The sequence below is a fragment of the Rhipicephalus microplus genome, chromosome 1, assembly GCF_043290135.1.
Source record: "Rhipicephalus microplus isolate Deutch F79 chromosome 1, USDA_Rmic, whole genome shotgun sequence".
In the NCBI taxonomy this organism is placed as follows: Eukaryota; Metazoa; Arthropoda; class Arachnida; order Ixodida; family Ixodidae; genus Rhipicephalus; species Rhipicephalus microplus.
In genome coordinates, this window is record NC_134700.1 from 114,267,005 (window position 1) to 114,286,770 (window position 19,766).

A 19,766-nucleotide genomic window follows, 5' to 3' on the forward strand; every position below is an offset into this window, starting at 1 on the left:
TCTGCAATCACGGGACAGGTGACCGATGTCGCCGCAGTTGAAGCACGAACGAGCAGAGATGGGCCGCGGGTGTGGAGCTGCCGAGAAATCACTGCGAGAGTTGGCCTTCGGCAAGTTGGCAGAGCTGCTGGCTGGCACCCGCTGGTTCGAACCCTGACCACGGCTTGCTGTAGACGATGATGGTTTCTTGTCGTTCTCGGCACACACGGCCGTGCGACGCCTCACGTCGAGCAAAGCCGCTCTGTCAATGAGTTCGGTTACTGTGCCACACAGCTGCGCTGCGAGTGGGTTGGCCCATGTGTCGTCCTCGATGCCGCAGAGAATGAGGCAAATACGTTCTTTCTCTGCTAAACGGTACGGCGCCTTGTTCAGAATGGCGTTCTTCGAGTACATGTACTCGACGATGGTCTTGTGGCTCTGAAGGCGTCGCTTCGTCTGCAGTTCGAGGAACTCCTGCATTGTCAGCTTTCGTTTGAATCGGAGAATGAGCGCTTCCTTCCATTGCTCCCAGGTGTCATACTGTGAGCCGTAGGCACTGTGCCAATCCTTGGCAGATCCCATCAAGCGGCTTGCTGCTGTCACCAACGTCAGCGATGGCGTCCAGTGGGCGAGCGCTGCGATTCTCTCCACTTGCGTAATCCATTCATGAGTACTTTGTTGCGGCGTCTCATCGAACAAGGGGATTGAGGATGACGTGTCGCTTGTGGAATGAATCTGGATCGGGCTCATCGTCGGTGGACCTCTCGACAGCGTGTTGGCGAGCAGGGCTTGTGTGTTCACGAGCGCGGCGAGGATCTGGGCTATGGAAGGTTCTCCCTCGTGCGTTGAAACGGTCGGCGGGGCGGGGCGTGCCGCGTCTTGGTTGGTGCCGTCGTTCAGTGACGGTGGCCGCGCCGAACGCGAGGACATCGTTATGTCAGCAGGGGCGGAATGGTGCAGCCCGAGGGTTGGAGTCGTCACCCGTTCCGTTGGCAGTGAAGCGTTCTGATGGGCTTCGTGCAATGTCTCACGTTCACTCGTGGTCGCACGGTTAAGCTGGGCTCGCTGGCTGCTCAGTTCAGCGCAAAGCCTCGCGTTGTCGGCAGACAGCGTCTCCAGGTGCGCCTGCCTGTCGTCGTCGTAGGCAGCTTGGTCCTTCGTTGACGAGTCCGTCGGCTCTAGGGCTTGGCGAGTGATGTTGTCGCGGATGATTCTTGTGATGAGCTCGTCCTTTCGTCCGGAGCACCGTAGACCTCGTGCTCTCAGCTCGTCGACGAGTTGCTTTTTCGTTACATTGGCCATCCTGCTGTGGTCGAGGGTCGTGAACACACTTTCGACGATGGTCGTTTCGGAGTCCCGAGACGATGTACGGCGTGGCGTCGCTCCTTCTCGTGGCGTCGTTTCCTCCTCCGCATGCAGGTCGGTCGATTCACATCCTGTCGGCTGCGCCATGTCAGCGATGTCCGAATGAATGTAGTCAAGGCAAGGTTCAAATTTTAAGAAAAACTGTATTGTGCTATGTTACAGGTGAATCGGCAGTGGTTACAAGTATAAGGAAACTGGACTCGGTGCAGGAGCTCGATAAGATACGTCCGACGCCACTCGCGTCTCGGCTCGCTCTGCGGTGCGTTGCTCTGCGGTCCCGGCTCGAATCTCGGCTCGTTCTCCCTCTCTGGCAATGCGTTGCTATGCGGTCTCGCTCGAAGGCTCACTTTTTTGTTTTTTGAATGTTCGTTGAACCGATGGGCAACCGCGTCGAGTGGACGCGCTCAGGGCTCGGAGTCCACGTTAACGCAGTGCAGCGCTTCCCGAGCAAGCACGGAGACGCCACCGGAGAAGGAGGCGCTGCTGGAGAATGAGACGCTGCCGGAGAATTCAGCTGTGCGAACTCGAGTGCCGCTGACAAGTATATGGGGAACTATATACTTCAATGAGAAAAAAAAAAATGAATCAGGAACATGAATGAGAAAGAAACGGGAACATTAGAAACTGCAGCAAAACAGGAAAGCTTCTGACCTTGTTCAAAGACATAACCGTTTCGTAGGCACTCCGGTGCAACGATGCACTGTTGAGACGAAAACCATTGATGTCGACAATGAAAAGCAGCATGCTGGTACGCTCAACATGCTTGAGGAACTTGTGGCCCAAACCAAAGTTGCGGTGAGCACCTTCAATCAGCCCTGGCAGGTCAGCAAGGGAGATCTGCCATAGAGTCGAGGTATATGTCTAAACACATGTGTTTTTACATGTAAAACAACCGTTCGTTATGGGCTGTGACCCCAGTGGCTACCTCCAACTGTGTCAATCTCACCATTATCGTTAATAAAATTTACTGCTCCCCAAATAGCTTGCAAATAATATCCTGCTCATTAGCTAGGTCCCTTTACTGCTTTTTTTTCACAGTCTGGTCACTGAAATATGTTGTTTATAACATGCTGCCAAAATAAGCTCTCTGCTTTATTATTACTTTTAAATGTCCAAGCTCTTTCTGTTCGCTCATCTATATTTCACTCGAGTTTAATGTTCTGCAAGCGCAATTTCAAAAGGAAATATATAATTATGTTGCCGTGCCTTGTGTATGTACAGTGGATCCCAGATACAGTCGAGCCTCTTAATAAGAGACATTGATATTGCCACGTTTCATTTCCTTTCATTTCAAAAATTGGAGAAGATTTTTAGCATATTCTTGAGATAGTAGCATGAACGTATTTCTTTTGGCTAGGTTGATGAAGTGCTGGCAAGTTGGCGTTCCATAGCTATCTTAACAAGAATGAGCAAATGCAAAGAGCGAATTATATTTACGTACATGACTTGGCACAACTAAAGTGTTGCCAACAACGCATTACCCTTGAATGGCAAAAAGTGCCATTTTCTCAGCCTCTACTTCTCTTTGTACAGTAGGCTAATTGATGTCATAGACAAGGGCGTGCACCCTTCTAATCCGGAGCTCAAATCTTCCCCGAAGACATCGTTACATATATACAAACATCTAAAATTTCGGATGCTAAAAATCTTCGGCATTCAATTTTTTGGACTTCTTGCCTAAATTTCTGGTCCAAAACACCTATGACTGAGCCCCCACCAAAGCCAAACCTATCATCTCCATGTTGGAACCAGGATTTTCTTGATGCAATACACTTGCGACCATAGCAGTGCTTGAAAGGCAGCTTTGCCGCAGCAAAAAACAGAGTCATGGGATGAAGCATATTGTTAGTCTGAAGGGGCACCTGCCAATCTGACGACTATTTTTCAGCAAGTTTGAATAGTTTGAAAATTTCAAAGTGAAACAAATCTAATTGCAAACACCATTTGGAAAATATTAAAGTTTCAAAATATACGAACACGCATACCTTTTTGCTTAAAGATAAATGAATAAGATCCTACTGAAAAAAAAAACAAACTGGATACCACACAAGAAATATTTTATTGTTAATAGTTTCTTGTTTGTTTTTTAAATCCAATGCCTTGCCTGCAGCATCAAGAATTCTAGAGAATTTCGGAAATTCAATGTTTATTGAAACCATTTATATCGATTAACCTTTTAACCAAAATAGTTATGTTCCCACAAGCTTTCATGAAAAGACATTTTTCAATGGAAGTATTCACAAGTAAAAGCAATAACCTGGCAAATATATTTCAACTGAAGAAACAAACACTACAGCCATCAATTTTACACCGTCTGAAAGAGGACGACATATACACAAAGTAAAGAAGTAGTGAACTGGTCAAAAGCACGGGCTTCTAAACCGAAAAGATGGCCTAAGGTTTTTTTTTATTTCCTTTACTTGCAAAAATGCAAAACAACAGTTTATAAAAGCGGCTCCAAGTTCAAATTGCAGGCCACACAAAGAGTGTTCAATGTGCACACTGAAAAAAAAAAATTACCTAACTGTATTCTGACTCGATAATATTTTTAACAGTATGAATTGAAAATACCTCCATGCTCAAATACGCCAGCGTTTCACTGAAATGCTTGATTTTCATGCTTTGCTTGGAAAAGTCAATTTTGTCAGAGCAAGCATATACAAAAAATGTGATGAAAGATGTAGATGACATTTTGTGTGGTGTGTGCGCAAAAAACACGATTTCATTATGAGGCAAACTGTGATGGGAGACTCCAGCATGTGTCAAATGCACAAAATAGGGTCAAGTTCTGATTTAGACTGTATTGAAACACAGCCACTGCATCCACAACTTAACACATGACTTTAAGCTAAGCAGAAAAATGTTGTATGACTGGGTTATCTCTTTACCCCTTATGTAAATAAATGATCAGATATAATAAATAAATAAATCTATAAGATCTACGTACTCAAATGCACGGCAACAGATGACCTGACAGTAACTTACCTGCCGATGGTCAGCATATTCCATAACTCCAATGTTTGGGCTGATGGTAGTGACTAAAAAAATGAGAAGACAACACTTTAGTCATTTGCATTCAATTGTCATTTGCACTGATAAAGTATATTATTTCCACTGCTTCACACTGAGTAAGACTGCCATCGGTAGCATAATAAACCTTCTTTTTACAGCTAATGGTTTACAAGCGTCAATATACAAAAATTTCTTTCCTGCAATATCTAGTATTCATGTGAATAAATTAGGAATGAATGAAAAAAAGCAACCTCTCTACACTGGTGCCTGGAAAGTGCACACACAAAAATAAAATTTAATTTTCCATGTCCAAATTGCAGCCTGAGATAATGTCTAGCAGTGTAGCAAATATATGAAATTGAGTGTCACAATAAAGGCTCAGCCTAGTTAACGTAAATCTTTTATAAGGAAGTTATTGTTGCAAACCCCTTACTGCATTAATATGTGGCTGTTAGATCTAAGTGGTGGTGGTAACTTTATTAAAAGCTCCGGCAAATTTGCAGCCTGGGCCTAGGCGGCCCCAAGGATTAGATTGATCGAAAAGTTTTGTATAGTTATGCCCATTATTGAAGTTTTTTTTATGTACAGCCCCATCATTACTACAATCCTGCAGCTCCTCTTGTTTTAATAAGAATCCATATATATACTTCAGTTAAAATAATATCTTGGAACAAGCAGGTTTTCATAATATGAAGTACATTTCCAATTTTATTGACATTGTTATAAGGTCGATCCCCGCTACAACAAAATTGATGGGGCGTGAGAAAAATTTCCGTAATAGTGAAATAAAAAAAAAAAAAGCTGACTTGAGCTAGCAAAATGAAGGACTTTTATTGCCAACATTCGAAAAATGTCGGCTATTACCCTTTTTTTTTTCACAGCGTCTAGACGCGTTGCTCTCACATCCAGAGCAGTGTCTAAATGCAATTATCACACACGCATAGTGACACCACGTTGAAAAGCACACTAAAATAACGGCCACAACAGCTTCCCTGAGTGAACCTAGCAGTTGCACTAACACACTAACACAAGCAGCTGTGCGCCATCGAAAGGTATCCAACAACGCCGAGAGGCTGGCGTGGTATGTGGAGCGGTGACTTATGCCTTATCATATGATATTTTTATCATCTACTAGTAGTGGCTAGCTTATCTTGTTGATAATGCAGACGAACAGCCACTGTGACCAGAGTGGCTAAGTGCAAAAATAATTGACAGCACTGGCATCGAAAAGGCGCCATTCTGCGATTGCACCTAGCAGCAGCATGTAGGAAACTAGGCTTCATCTTCAGATTGTCTGTGGCTCAGAAGCAAGCCAGAGGCAAAAGCAGGGAGGTCTGTCTCACTGACATGGCTATCGAGCACTGGCAGCCTCCATGTTTAGTAAACGGTGGCAGTTTCCGGTGGTGCCAACACACGTTTTAGACTTCTTAGACATATTTTAATGTCCTAAAAATGCATCAAAATGTTCAATCGGAACAGTAGAAGAAAGAGTGTTCACTGTGGCAAGAATATTTATGCATTGACGCCTATGGAGTGCTGACGGGGAACCGAGAATTTTTCATTGTAGCGGGGTTCGGCTGTATAGACATTTAGCTGGCTCACCAACCCTGCTGGCTGGTAGTCCATGCAGTGCATCTTAATTACATACTCTGTGTTGACAGTGGCCTAAGCGGTATGTTTCAACAGATAGGGAGCAGTCGACGACTTTCAAAAGACTAAGGGACACTATTGGCTTCCACCCTAAATAGCTTGCAGACAAATCCTGATTTGCTTAGAACATTTAGCCAGTACAACAACATTGAATATGACCGACTGCTTGTGCAAGGCAGTGTCCCATGTGTTGAAGCCACAAGAGTGCACAAACACTGACCACATAACCAGCCGTATAAAGAAGCTAGGCAAGGCCTAAGCAGAGGTGCATGAATGTTCGAGATTTCCAATATTTTTCGTACAGTGTTGGCTATGCAATTTGTTTCACACTGGAATTTTACATTTCAAACTATTCGAACACTGATCTAGACGATATCAAATACAAATACTGTCAATGTCCTATCGACAGTAATTCCATGGTCCCTCAATACTTTTACTGGTCATGAAACTCCCGAGTAACTCAATGGGAGAGCTTCATATACCGCCCGCACTTTCCGCGCCGCGGCGCTGGCGCAGCTACAAGGGGGACGAGGAAGCCGCCTGCTGCTGGCCGCCATTAGCCGAGTGTGAGCGCGGAGTGGTGTTGTTTCTGCTGCTTGCACCTTTTTTTTCTCTTTTCGCGGTCACTTCGTCGTGACCACGATGCCCAACACCTGCTGTGTGCTGGGCTGTCGCTCGAGATACAAGGGCAACGTCGAAAAAGTCTCCCTGTTCTGTTTACCAGCCGACGCGGAACAACGCGACAGGTGGAAACGTGCCACCCCACGACAGGAGACTGTCGGATTTTCGTTCGACTCGAAGTATGTTCACGTGTGCGAAAAACATTTCGATCCAAGTGACATCGTACGTGCGGACGTGTGTACAGTGAATGGGAACATCGAGATCGGCCAAGACTGGTGGAAGGCGCCGCATCAAGAATTTTCGAAGGTTTGCCTGCTTACCTCTCCAAACCAAAACAGCGTTCGCGTGGACTAACAAAGCGCCCACTTGTAAAAAGGCCGCGAGAGCTTTCTCCAGACTGTGATGCGACAGTTGCAAATGAGGACGTCTCCAGTGCAGCCGACGAAGAAATCGACGGTAAGTCTGGCACAAAGCTTGCAAGTATCCTAACCACTCACTACGCTAACAAATTTTGCTCACTATACGCTAACAAAATTGGCTCCTTCCCTTATGAAATTCGCTCTTTGTCAGTCTTTGCAGATGTTGTAAGAACTGAGAATCACCCAGGCTTCGCTGATGCAGAGTGTCAAACAGAGGTCCCAGTTTGTTCAGCATCGGAGCTGCAGAGAGTGAAGGGGCAACTTCGCAGCGTGAAGCAACAGCTTCAATCATGCCAGCGGAAACTCGCAAAAGCAGAGGTGCACGCGAATAAAAAAGATGGAATGTACGGAGATATTCACAAGCTGTCAGACCGCGAGAAGCTCATTATAGACCAGTGCATTATGAAGGCAAATATGAAGTGTACGAAAGCAGCACGGTAAGATCCCGTTTGTGAAGTGTGTTTGGAGTTTTATGTGAAGTGCGGTTTTCGGAGTGTGCGCGTTTTCTTTCTGGATAATGATAGAAACTGAAAAGTGATGCTGTGGACCAAAATGCAATACTTTGTTTTACTTTGATAGTGCTGTTTGCTGGTGCTGTCACTGAATCGTGAACACAAAAATCTGCATTTTATTTATTGCAGGTACAAAAAAGAATGGCTTTACGACTGTTTACTGCTGAAAATCAAATCGACAGCAGTTTATACATTTCTTCACGAGAATAATTTTCTGCCTCTACCAGACCCTCACACACTCTACTCCTCCCTAAAAAGCTGAAGGCCGGCTTTGGATTTGATGAAAATTTATTTGCCATCCTCAAAGACAAAGTGGGAAATATTCCAGAGAGAGAACGCCGAGGTATCAATTTTTAATTTTTTGCATTTGATTTTTCTGGACTTTAGGTAAACAGCTGAAATAATACTTTTTTTCTTTAGGGGTCCTGATGTTTGACGAGATGAGCGTGAGAAGGAGCCTTCATGTTAGGGAATCGGATATGACACTGTTTGGAAAGGTCGACTTAGCAGAGCACACGAAGCCTACTGACCAAGTGAAAGATGGTGACCATGTGTTAGTGTTCCTTTTCCGACCATTCCTCGGTGAATGGTCGCAGACTGTCGGAGCGTTTTGCACGTCAGGGGCTGCACCAGGCTCTGCTATTGCTAAACTGCTCCTGCATTGCATTGTACTCCTGTCGAATGCCGGTGTCGTGGATGCAGTCACTTGCAATAATTCTACTTCGAACCAATCAGCATTGTACTCTTTGGGTAAATATTTATAGACATTATTTATCCTCATGGTATGTAGTACGTGATCTTAATAATAGAAATGTGTTCCTTTTAGGTGTCAGCGGCGATATCGCCAGAGTATCAACGTCATTTGAGCATCCATGTGACTCCTCCGAAGTCATTCAGGTCATAATTGACCCACCTCACATCTTCAAGTGCATCAGGAATAACCTTCTGAAGGCTGGCAAATTCCTGGTGGGTAAAACACAGTTTAAGATAAGTCATCACAGTGCTCTGGCTGTTTTGTCTCACAGGCTTTTTCTTAATGTAACAGTTGCCTGGTGACAAAGAAGTACAGCATTTCCACTTTGAAGCTCTGCTAGACTATGAGGAGCAGCAAGCTGGACTTCGGGCTGTGCCAAAGCTTACGAAAGCACACATCAGGCCCAACGCTTTCCAAAAACTGAGAGTGAAACTTGCTGTCCAGGCAAGTCTGCTCTAGCATGTGTCATTAATTATTAGTATGTATCAAAAAGTGCTGTTCCTTCATGAAAATACAGCACTCTGCCATATAACTTCTCTAAAATCTTTCAGCTCTTCAGTGAAAGCACCGCTTCAGCAATGGACTTCTATCCCAGTAGAGAAGAATGTGTGAAACTACGTGGCTCCAAAGCAACCTCGGATTTTGCGAGACGAACAGATATTCTATTCGACTGCTTAAATTCCAAGAGGCCACAAGATGTGCAGTATAATGAAGCAGAACACATTGCTGTAAGCCCAAATATTTCAAAGCTATCGTCGCTTCCTTTGAAATTCCAATTAAATCAGATTGTTTTTCAGACACTGAAGGAGAACATCGAGTGGCTTGACAGGTGGCTCACTTACAACCAGAGTTTACCAAAGCAAAAGCAACTCTTCTTTCTGAGCAAGCCAACTTGCAATGCTCTGAGAATAACTTTGCACAGCACAGTGACGCTTGTCGAAAAGCTGTTGAAATGTGGCTTTCGCTATGTTTTAGTTGGAAACTTTGGACAAGACCACCTCGAGGTAAATTTAAACGTTTTCGCTAGTTGAAGACATTTTCTTTGCACTTTTCTCTCTTTCAGAGGTTTTTTGGCATAGCACGGCATGTTGCTGGAGCAGGGGGAGAGCCAACGGTTCAGCAATTTTTGTTCATTTACCGGTTGCTCTCGGCGGAGAACTTGATCCGTCCGCCACAGCGAGCCTCAGTTGAAGGGGATGGTCCACGTCTCCTTTTAAAAATGCAGGATCTCTTTCAACATAAAGAACCTACTGTTAATCAGGTAAACATTTTAATAGCACACCAACGCTGCTCGTAGGGTGTCTCTCCATCGTATAAAAATGTGCTGAATGTTGTCTATCCCTTTGATGCTAATGACATGCACGTCTGGTCGTATGATATAAGAGCTTCCATTCTGCTTTTTCACTTTTCAAATTTCTCACTCTTGCCGTTGTGTTATGAAAAAATATTTACGTTTCAGATTGATACCTTGGCGTGTCTTTTTGATGATATGCTGCTGGAGCCTGCTGAATGCATGCAAGATATGATTCATCCGGAGTCAACGAGGGACTGCATTTTGGATTACCTTGGCGGCTATGTTGCAAAGAAGTTTGCTAAAATAAGCTGCAAGGACTGCCTCCAAACACTTAGAAGCAACTCCCGAGAGCCAACTGCATTGACTGCAATTAAGACGAGAGGATTTTTGCAAGTGCCATCGGAGCAAATATTGCGCCTCTTGCAAATTGTGGAGGAACATGTTGAAATGCGCACCATAGAAAATATAGCCTGTGCCAATGTCTACATGAACATTGTTGAAAACATCTTGCTGGACGACCGCACTTCCTCGACCAGTGTTGGCTGTGGAACACATTTTGTGAGCACCACGGCAGAAGTTGCGCACTTTTTTAATACCGTAATTACTCGAATCTAACGCGCACCTTTTTTCCCGTTAAGCGAGTTCATAAATCGCATGCGCGTTAGAATCGAGTACGAACAAAAGAAATACGGTCAATCTATTGCCATCGGCAAATCCAAAATGGCCGCCCCCTACGTGCGTCGGCATGGCGCGTCAGCCATTTCTGCCTATGTGTTTCCCATGTGCGGCACTTCGTATGTGCTGAGGAGTTCGTCATCTAGTAGTGCATTAGCATTGACGGCGTGGAAGGGCCGACTCCAAAAACTTGAGTGCACCACGATTCCGCTTTTAAAAGAAAACTCATCGCGTGTGCAGAAGCGGACGGAAATCGGGCCGCATCGCGGTCGTTCGGAGTTCCAGAAACGTGTGTGCGGGATCGGCGGAAACAAAAGCAGAAGGTTGTCGACAGCAAAGCTTCACGCAAAGGCTTCAGTGGACCACAGAAGGGTCGGTTTCCGCAAATTAAAGAGCTGCTCGGCGAGTATGTGCTTGAGGAGCGAGCGGCAGAGCGGCCCGTGACGACAGAACCGCTCCAAGTGCGGGCTATGCAATTAGTCTTAGAAAAAGGTCTAATGCGGAGCCAGTTTAAAGCGAGCAGGTGCTGGCTAACTAACTTCATGAAGAGGAAAGGCTTTTCCTTCCGAAGGGGAACATGCATATGCGAAAAGTTTTGCGGAAGAGTACGATGAAAAGCTTCACAGTTTTTAAGAGGTTCGTCCTAAACTTGCGGCGCAACAACGGCTACCTGCTTGGGCAAATCGGGAATGCCGATCAGACGCCTCTTTACTTCGACATGCCTGGCACCCCAACCGTCGAGAAGGGGGCGAAGCAAGTTCGCGTGCTGGCATCGGTCCACGGTAAAACTACAGTGACGGCAATGCTCCGTTACACGTCAGATGGGCACAAGCTTCGCCCGTACCTCATATTTAAATGGAAGACGCTCCCGAAAGGAGTCGTTTTTTCGAGTGGTGTGATCGTGCGGGCCAGTGAGAAAAATGGGTGCGCGTTGCAATTGATGTCTTACGTTTTTTTTTTTTTTTGCGGTGGAAATCGGGTGCGCGTTACAATCGAGGGCGCGGTAGAATCGAGTAAATACGGTAAGTGCCGTCTGCACTTTTTTACGCGTGAACAAAACAAACTGCTTCGTGCTGGTGGTCGCCCATCCTGTCCGGCCAGAGGAGGGAGAAAACCAGGGGCATAAATTTTTTTTTTCAGTGATCTTTTTTGTGTCATTCACTCTATCTCCCAACTTTTCATCCACAGTTTCATCCACGCAGATTTAAATAAACTCTATGTACCTGAGCTCATGGCAGTTTGGAATTCTTGACAATTGCCAGTAATTGCAGCAAAAAAATATGCCGAGAATTTCACCCACATTTCCTTGCAAGGCGCAGCGTTGTTGCATAGTTCAAAATGTTACCCACTGCTAGGTAAGTGGCACACCAATTTATCTCCGTTAGGCAGAAATATTTCGCACATAAAAAGCTGAAAAAAATTGAAAGAGATATCTAAGTGGACAAAAAAAAGAAAGTGTTCGGTTTAAGCCCGAAAGCGACTATACAGAAATCGAGAAATGTAAAAAATGTCACGAACACATCCATCACTTGACAGATACTCTCAGTCAAAACATTGCCAGCAATCAATGACGTGGGCAATTCGACAACGCGCATTATGTACAATATTGACAATACTAATCACTGCTATGATTTGTTAGCGAGAACACGGAGAAGGAAAATATCTGAAGAAGTGTATTTGACGGCAAACGCTTCTGCGAACGCGCACCTGCCCTACCAAGCACGGCAGATCAATGCCCTCCTGTATACGGTGGCGCCTCTGGTGGCCACTTTTGTCCCTATATGAAACTTTCGCGGGAGTTTCATGACCAGTAAAAAGTATTGAGGGACCATGGTAATTCCTTCAAATTTTCAATATGTTTCACCCCATCACACTTGCGTATTACGTCAAAGCTGCTTTTCAAGCTTTGCTAGAGTCGCAAATGTATTGACGCGAGAAAACGCTGGTTCCAACGCGGAGATGAAAGATACGACAGAGGTGGAGGCTCAATTATTGGTGTTTGGGACCTGAAATTCAGGCAACACTTCGGTTGCCCCAAACGATGCACATAAAGACAATTCAGCCTCTGCACTGCCTCGTTTTTCAGAAGGCAACTATGAAACACCACTCCCAACAGGATTTCGTCAACCTAGCCAAGAAAAACACTTTCAAGTTGTTATCTCATAAGAATATGCTTAGGTATCCTCTCCGCCATTTTTCTGAAATTTCGCATCAAAGTATTAGTTAAATATTAAGAAATATCCAAAAAATACCCAATTTAGTTGCATTTACACTTCAATATTTGAATTCGCTTCATGCCCATAATTTTGCTATTCGCACAGCTCTAGTATAAACCATTTCTAAGCACAAAGCTGGTTCCATGAAGGTGCTTTGTAGATGAAGGAGCATGATATATGAGGCGTTCTTTTTTTTTTTTTTTGACAATACAGATCTTTTACACAAATGTTATGCCAGTCAGGAACCCGCGACCTTCCCACACCAGGTCTATGTCAATGTGAAAATACTTTGCTGCACATAAAGTGTGAGGGCAGCTGTTTATATTGATACACCTCACACGCCTCAAGCCGTAACGTCGTCAACCTTCCTACTAACTCACCAAGTGGGCATCGTCTGCGAACAGGGAAATGACACATCTCGATGGGCGCATGAAGAAGACAAGGTCGAAGCGGGACTGGCTCACGAGCAGCTCGGTCTCCTGTCTGGCTATGAGCATAGCTCTACCTCTCACAATGATTCTATTGCGTAAATAAACGCGTTCCATCATCACGGTATGAAAAAAGTTATAGGACATGAGAATTCATGCCATATTCACTTTCTAGAAATGCCCAAGAACACACTTAAATACAGGTATTATGCATAGAAACTGAAGGCTCTGATTTAGGCAATATCAAAGATGAGCGCACCGGGTGCCCAGAAAATGCCCCTGCTGAGTAACGTCAGCATGAACCATCACGGGACTAACTTTGAAAAAAAAAAAAAAAAAATTTGTGCACTGCAGCTTAACGTGGCCAGAAAAATGACCAGTTGTCTCAAACACAATCGCACTACTTATTTATTCCGGGTGAGGCTCTGTGCTTATCAAACTCTGAACCAAATGAAGCTTAACTTCAACCTTTTTTTTTTTTTTTTTTGCTGTCAGTGTAAAAGAGACTGCCACTGTCGCTCTTCTTCTCACAGACAAGTAAAAAAGTTCTTCATGCGTATTTCGAGCTTAAGAAAGAAACGGAAAAGCCCTACCCAATAAACACAAAGAATAAGTAGTCCCCTTGTTCATTACAGACAATTTTAAGTTTCCCTGACCAGATTCTGCTCCGCAATGCCTCTTTTCAAAATTCGCCATGTGAACTTGCAGTTTGTTGAAACCCAGCTGCTGCATTTTCTGAGCAACCCGTGCACTCAGTTTTGATATATCTTGGATCAGGGCCTTCCATTTCGATTACTCATATTCCGAAATTCATGCATTTTTTGGGATTAACCAAAAAGAGATATGTGACAAATTGTCATGTCCTACAACTTTTCTGTATCTAAAACTGTCCTCATACAAATATTTAAAAAGCTATAATTAATGCATATTCATTAATATTTCCATTGGAACTTTACGTGCAGTAAAGTACTTCCTCCTCAATGTAAAATTTGTGTGAAGATGGCAGGTATTTTCATTCATAGTATCTTTAATTTGTGTTCTGATTTGTCTCAAATACTATCCTCTATAAGTAAGACTGTGAAAAGCCAACTCCGGCAATTTTTTTACCATGTCAGAGTAATTGTGTTCCTGCCTTCCTGAGACATTCTTGTCCCGTGCCTTATAGCTGAAATGCTCACCTCGAAAATTATTTTAAATAAGCAAAAAGCCGTAATATTGAAACCTAACCAAACCGAGTGCACTGTCTACGTATGACGCACTGCTTGGTAAGGACGGGATATCGTGCAAGGCATGCCGGTTGCGCCAGTGCCGAGTACGAAAACTGCGAAAGCTGGGGAGCCCAGACACCCAGCTGTGATAGATTGTTCCAGATGCACAAGCTTCATGGAGCTGTTAGACAATGACAGCTACAATTAGGTCAAATTTGGAGGTCCATGAGCACTGCCATTCTTCTTCGATAAAGCGGAACAGATTTTTGCATCTGCTTGCCTGGTTGCACGTAACGCCAACAGATGGCACCACTTTCCAGGCTGTCCAAGTTTGTGACTGCGGCTATGTACCTGCGGCTCACGTCAAAAAGTTCATCGTCAATCTGAGACCACTAATATTATCATCGAAAGAGAGCATAAGTTTGAGGAGCGCAGTATGACTTATTTGAGATTGATTATTAACATGAGCCGAGCAAGTACCTTTCTCACGATGTGCAGCTTACCATATACCGAAAGATGCTGTCATAGTAGATCCGGCATTCGTAACAAAAAGTGTTTCAGTATGTTGAAGCTCAAGCATGTGCACTCTTTAACAGGCATGATATTAACAGCACTTTCCGTGCGGTATCCTGGCAGCGCTAGCTAACACACCCCACTATCGAGACGAAGTGCAGTCATCAGTTGTGAGTGTTTAGGGGCTGTTATCGTATGTGACCCACAACACAAACCACTCGCCACCGATCACACACCCACCCACATGGAAAAAGAAATCACACGATCAAACAAGGATGTGCCGGCCAAAGACCCGATCCACAGCAGACGCTACAGTGGCACCTAAGTTCCGTCACTTTTGTTGCCTTGCAGAGCTTGACATTACACACACAATGTTGCCAATAATTCTGGCAAGTCAAGTGAGCGTTTTGGGGCTAATCTATAGAATTATTTCAAAACAACCTGCTAAATTCTCTAGCCTGCAATTTGGCATAAACGAGGTAAATGCAAAAATGAATGCAAACCCTGAAATTCATTGAGGTCCAATGATCTCGAAAAATCGCCGAAGTTGGCCTTTAATAGTTACATTCATGAGTTTTATTTATAGTTTTCTAAAGGTCATCTTGGGCATATCGCTATTTAGAACATGTGCGACAGGAGTCACAGCCGATATACTTACAAGGGTAGCTGGCAACCTTGGGTGCTGCTCTCGACAGTGCCCTCAGCAGTGTTGATTTGCCGGCATTAGGGAAACTGCAAAAATATGACGGTAAGAGTGAACACACTTCAATTGTACAGTCTATGTAAACACTAACGGGTTGGTAAGCCAAAAAATAAGGCTATTTGCATACAACTACAATGCGGAAATCCCCCTCATTTGACCAAATATTTGGACACACTGCCTTCCTAGTTTAGCAGTCATTGTGCCTCTATTGTTTAGATATTTTCACATGCCGTAAGTAGCTTGAAACCATAGGAAGCTTGTGTACGGCGCAGGTACATAATGTTATCGATTTCATCTGTATCTATCTGCACGGCAAGTTACACGTTAACGTATATTACGGGCCTTGTTGGTGTAGCATGTTCATAAGGTTAAGTGCGGCACTGAACTGATGAGGACGGTTACAAGCGAGGTTTTTTAGTAACAAGACCAGTAAGCGACACTTCATAGAACATGAAGATTTGATTGAAACGACGGGCTGAAAGACATTTTTCCTTTACAGAGCGTCTACAAGATTGTCAGCACACAAGTTTGAACAATACACTTATTATCAAGGTCCTGACACTGTGATTATAAATCCAAATTCAACACCAAGGTCAGAACTAAAAGCTGCACTCGATTGTCAACTCACTGGGGGCCCTTTTGTTTCCAGATGTCTTTCATGAACCAAAATAGTCACAGTTTCGGCACAAGGCCGAAGCAATGAATGCGATGGCAATAAATCACAGTCTTATACGAAGTAAGGCTAGGATATTTAGGAACCATACGAAATGTACTGAACAAGGTCGAATGTGTGTTGAGCTGCAGCGTTCCTCCTCTGTTCTTTCGGTGTATGGGCACGTATGCGAGCCCGCCTTGCTTCAGTGCAACTAGCATCCCATTAGAGCTGTTCCGCAGGTGTTCGTACAACACAAAAATACCACATGCGATGACATCACAGAGGCTGAACTACACACAGCATTTTGACCAGCGTTTGACTGGCGTTTCATTCTTTGGTGTCAGTCGATGATGACACGAGTGACAGTAGCAAAAAGTACGGTTCTAATGCACTTCACCGAAACCTCCACCACAGGTTGTCCCAGACATTGCTTTGTGGGCGTCAATGCCGAAAGCAGCCGGATGGTGGGAGAAGCTTGCTCGCTTGCTTTTACCTTCATATTGTGATAACAAGAAGTAAGATACAACGGCGGTATGCTGGGCCAGCTGTTCTTATTGCCCTTTGTCTTTCTCTTCTGCTTCGAGCAAACTTCTGCACGCCAGAACCTCGATGTCGATCTTTGTCGTTATACTTGGCCATGACTGCAAGTACATCAAGTTCTGGTCGGTGGGGCTGGCTGCATCCCAGTGGTCTGTCTTGGCCATGCTGCGACTTGGCTCGCGGATTTATCATAAATGTGTCTGGTGGGCAGCACTGGCTATTTCGTAGTGCTCGCAGGTCTCGGACGTGCTATGAACTGGCTTGGAATGCTACCAACGGCGATGTTTCTGGTTTGTGGCACTGACTGCATCGTTGTGGTCGCACGGTTGACCTGTCCGCATGCAGTTTGTGGTCGCACGTATGATCTAGTTTGTGGTTTTCTTTCACGTTTACACCAGGAGTCAGTACATACTGACTGGAGGAAGGACGCTAACGAGCTTGGACTTTTCTGCACATCCCGCCAAATTTAACACAGGTACCCAAAGCTACCTCGGTTGTGGTGCTTCTCCCTCTTAACTTGTCAATGCCCAGTCGATCAGTGACGGATGCTGTGCAAGAACGTTCAATGTTGTCCACGCAGCCTGAAGGCAATACAGTAGCTGTCTGAATGAAGTGGTGGTTCTGGGGAACGAGCTCACACGCCAGAGGCTATGAATGACAGAGATTGTTTTTTTCTGGCTGGGGCTTGTGGGTGGTCTTGCGTGGCTCAAGAGATTCAATGAAACTTTCGTTGTAGCGGCTACTGTCTCTATCTTCAGCGCCGAGGTCATGTCCCTCATGATTTAAGTCAGCAAGCCTATGCATCGGTGCTTTGGGCTTGATTAATATGTGAATTTCAATGTCCCAAAACCATCATATGATTATAAGAGACGCCATAGTGAAGGGCTCCGGAAATTTCGACCACCTGGTGTTTTTTAATGTGCACCCAAATCTGAGCACACGAGCCTACAGCATTTTCGCCTCTAACGAAAATGCAGCCAGGATACGATTCCCCGACCTGCAGATCAGCAGCCGAGTACCTTAGCCCCTAGACCACCGTGGGAGGGCTCGGTGCTTTGGGCTCTACCAGCACCTTCACTGAAGGGCTGTCAAGCATGGGGGATCTGGCATCTGCACATGCCTCAGCAAAGGTAAATCCAAAGCCGGCTTGTCAAACTTCACTGTCTGAAGAACGACCTCGGCCTCTTGCGATGATGTTATGACGTCGAATACCGGCAAAGAGGGGGAGTACAGGTTCAGCGTTCGACGTCGACTTTAAGGCAGCCGGGGAAGCATTTTGTTGTGGGGCTCGAGGACTCCGATGGCCCATCGAGCTGGTGCACCAGTGGAGCTTGATGTCTGAGAGGGGGCACGTTGGTACAGGGTACAGCTGCCGCATCAGGATGGTGCCCCTCACGATCTCAGTCTTCGTGAGAGGGCACGATGATAGAAGCCCGAGCTGCGCGATCGTATTTGTGCGTCTCGCAGCTCTCCTGGGTGGTAGAGACTTGTTCAGTAGAAAAGGGTTCGCAAGCATAAAAAATTGGGCGGAAAAGGCTAGTTAACTTAGCGCACCACCCCGATCACAATTGCTACCGGATGCCTTCTTAAGCATGCCATGCCTTAGCGGCACCGCAAAGGTGGTCGATAGCCACCAGCCATTTCCCATGCTCCGGCCAGCCATGATAGATGCCAAGTGAGTTGATGGTTGACAACCACTCGAAGACGTCCTGAAAGCCTCAGAACATCATCACTGCCCAAACAGCTGACAGAAGCACAGCGGCAGGCGAGCACCCGAAGTTCGACGATACCAAGCGGTCAAGCTGCTGCGATAGTTGCTTGAGTGCACACATGTGCTTCACGTCATTAGCAGATGAGGCTTTCGATAAGCCCTGGACGGTATTCCTGAACATACCTGTGGGGGCCCCGGTACTCACCGGGGTGTCACAGGACATGCACGAAGGCGACGCCAAGCTGGCCAGTTGTTGTGACAGGTGTGTGGCAGCGCGCATGATCTGTGCTGCCTCGCTGAGTGAACCGCCCGAGCAGCTCTTGGCGACGGCAGCGGTATATGTCGTCATCGCAGCAATTAGTGCGGCAGCAATGTCCTCGATCCTGAAAGCGGAGTACGCAGCCGTCCCGAAACTCAGAATGGTGGGATCCATTGCCGAAGAAGCATGGACGGTGTCCCATGCCGTAGACAGGTATGGGTGCAGCAGTCAGGAGCCGCTGAGCAGGCCTAGACGCTATCCCCGAATGGTGGTAGCAGTGGTAGCAGGTGATCAGGTACCAACAAGGCCTGGACGCCATCCTCAAGTGGCACTTACCGCGGCTTCACGTTGGTGGGTACCGTTGACGAGGAATCGAAGACGTAGAATTTCGTTTTCATCAACTGCCCCTTTATAATAATGAGAACAAAGAGACAACGCCTGTTCGGTGGGCTGGTTGTTGTGGGCGTCTTCAGCGCCGAGACCATGCGCCTGATGATCTTGATCAACCAAGGACAGAGATGAATGGCTTGAGCTTTCGCATTGACGGCAATGAAGAATTTCAAGGCGGCAGCTGTTGTACGACCAAATCGGAAGATAGGCGCCAATGGGAAAGTTCAAAAATTATTATCTTTCTTAAACAAAAAATGTAATGATAAGATTTGCCATATGGAAAGAACTGCTTATTTGGTTTTGATTTAGGTATAAAGGTGATTTTTAATTGGAGCCCCGCATGGTGCAAATTATGTCTCAATACGAACAAAAATGACAATATTGCGAAATTTGTGATTTTTTTTTCTCATAAAGTTTAGCAGCTTGAAAGGTCTAAAAATATTTTGTTCTCTAAATATACCTTCTATGGGGGGAAGTATTCACTATTCAGGTATTCGCAGATATTCGTACAAAGTGCAGTATTGCAATAGAAAAGAATGCAAATATAACATATTTTGGCTAAATCCTTGATCTGCCAGTAAAATTGCACAAATATTACTGAGCTTCAAACACCTTACAAAAGCACCTTTACTTAACATGTAGACCAAATTTGGTATAGAAAGAAACGGTACTTCCAAAATAAACTTTTCCACAAACAGCACCCAAAATGACACTCCAGCAAGTTCAGAAGGCAGCCCCGTGACCGAAAAAATCACAGCATATCCACGAACTGAATGATGATGAGTGGGGCGAAGCGTCCGTCAGTCTGTCCGCGCTTCCGTGCGTCTGTACGTCTGCCCCTTAGTTCGTCTGTGCGTCCGCC

At 45.3% G+C, this 19,766-nt stretch overlaps 1 protein-coding gene across 2 annotated transcripts in view; it reads right to left on the reverse strand.

Moving 5' to 3' along the window:
• The window catches only part of LOC119178250 (GTP-binding protein 10), a 43,783-nt gene that overhangs the window by 12,695 nt on the left and 11,322 nt on the right, over positions 1–19,766 (reverse strand). For both annotated transcript variants that reach the window (XM_037429445.2, XM_075887294.1), the window contains exons 5-7: positions 15,305–15,378; positions 4,330–4,382; positions 1,996–2,181 (exon numbers count right to left, since the gene is read on the reverse strand). In XM_037429445.2, coding sequence (XP_037285342.2) covers positions 1,996–2,181; positions 4,330–4,382; positions 15,305–15,378 — 313 coding nt within the window. The remainder of the gene's footprint in view (positions 1–1,995; positions 2,182–4,329; positions 4,383–15,304; positions 15,379–19,766) is intronic.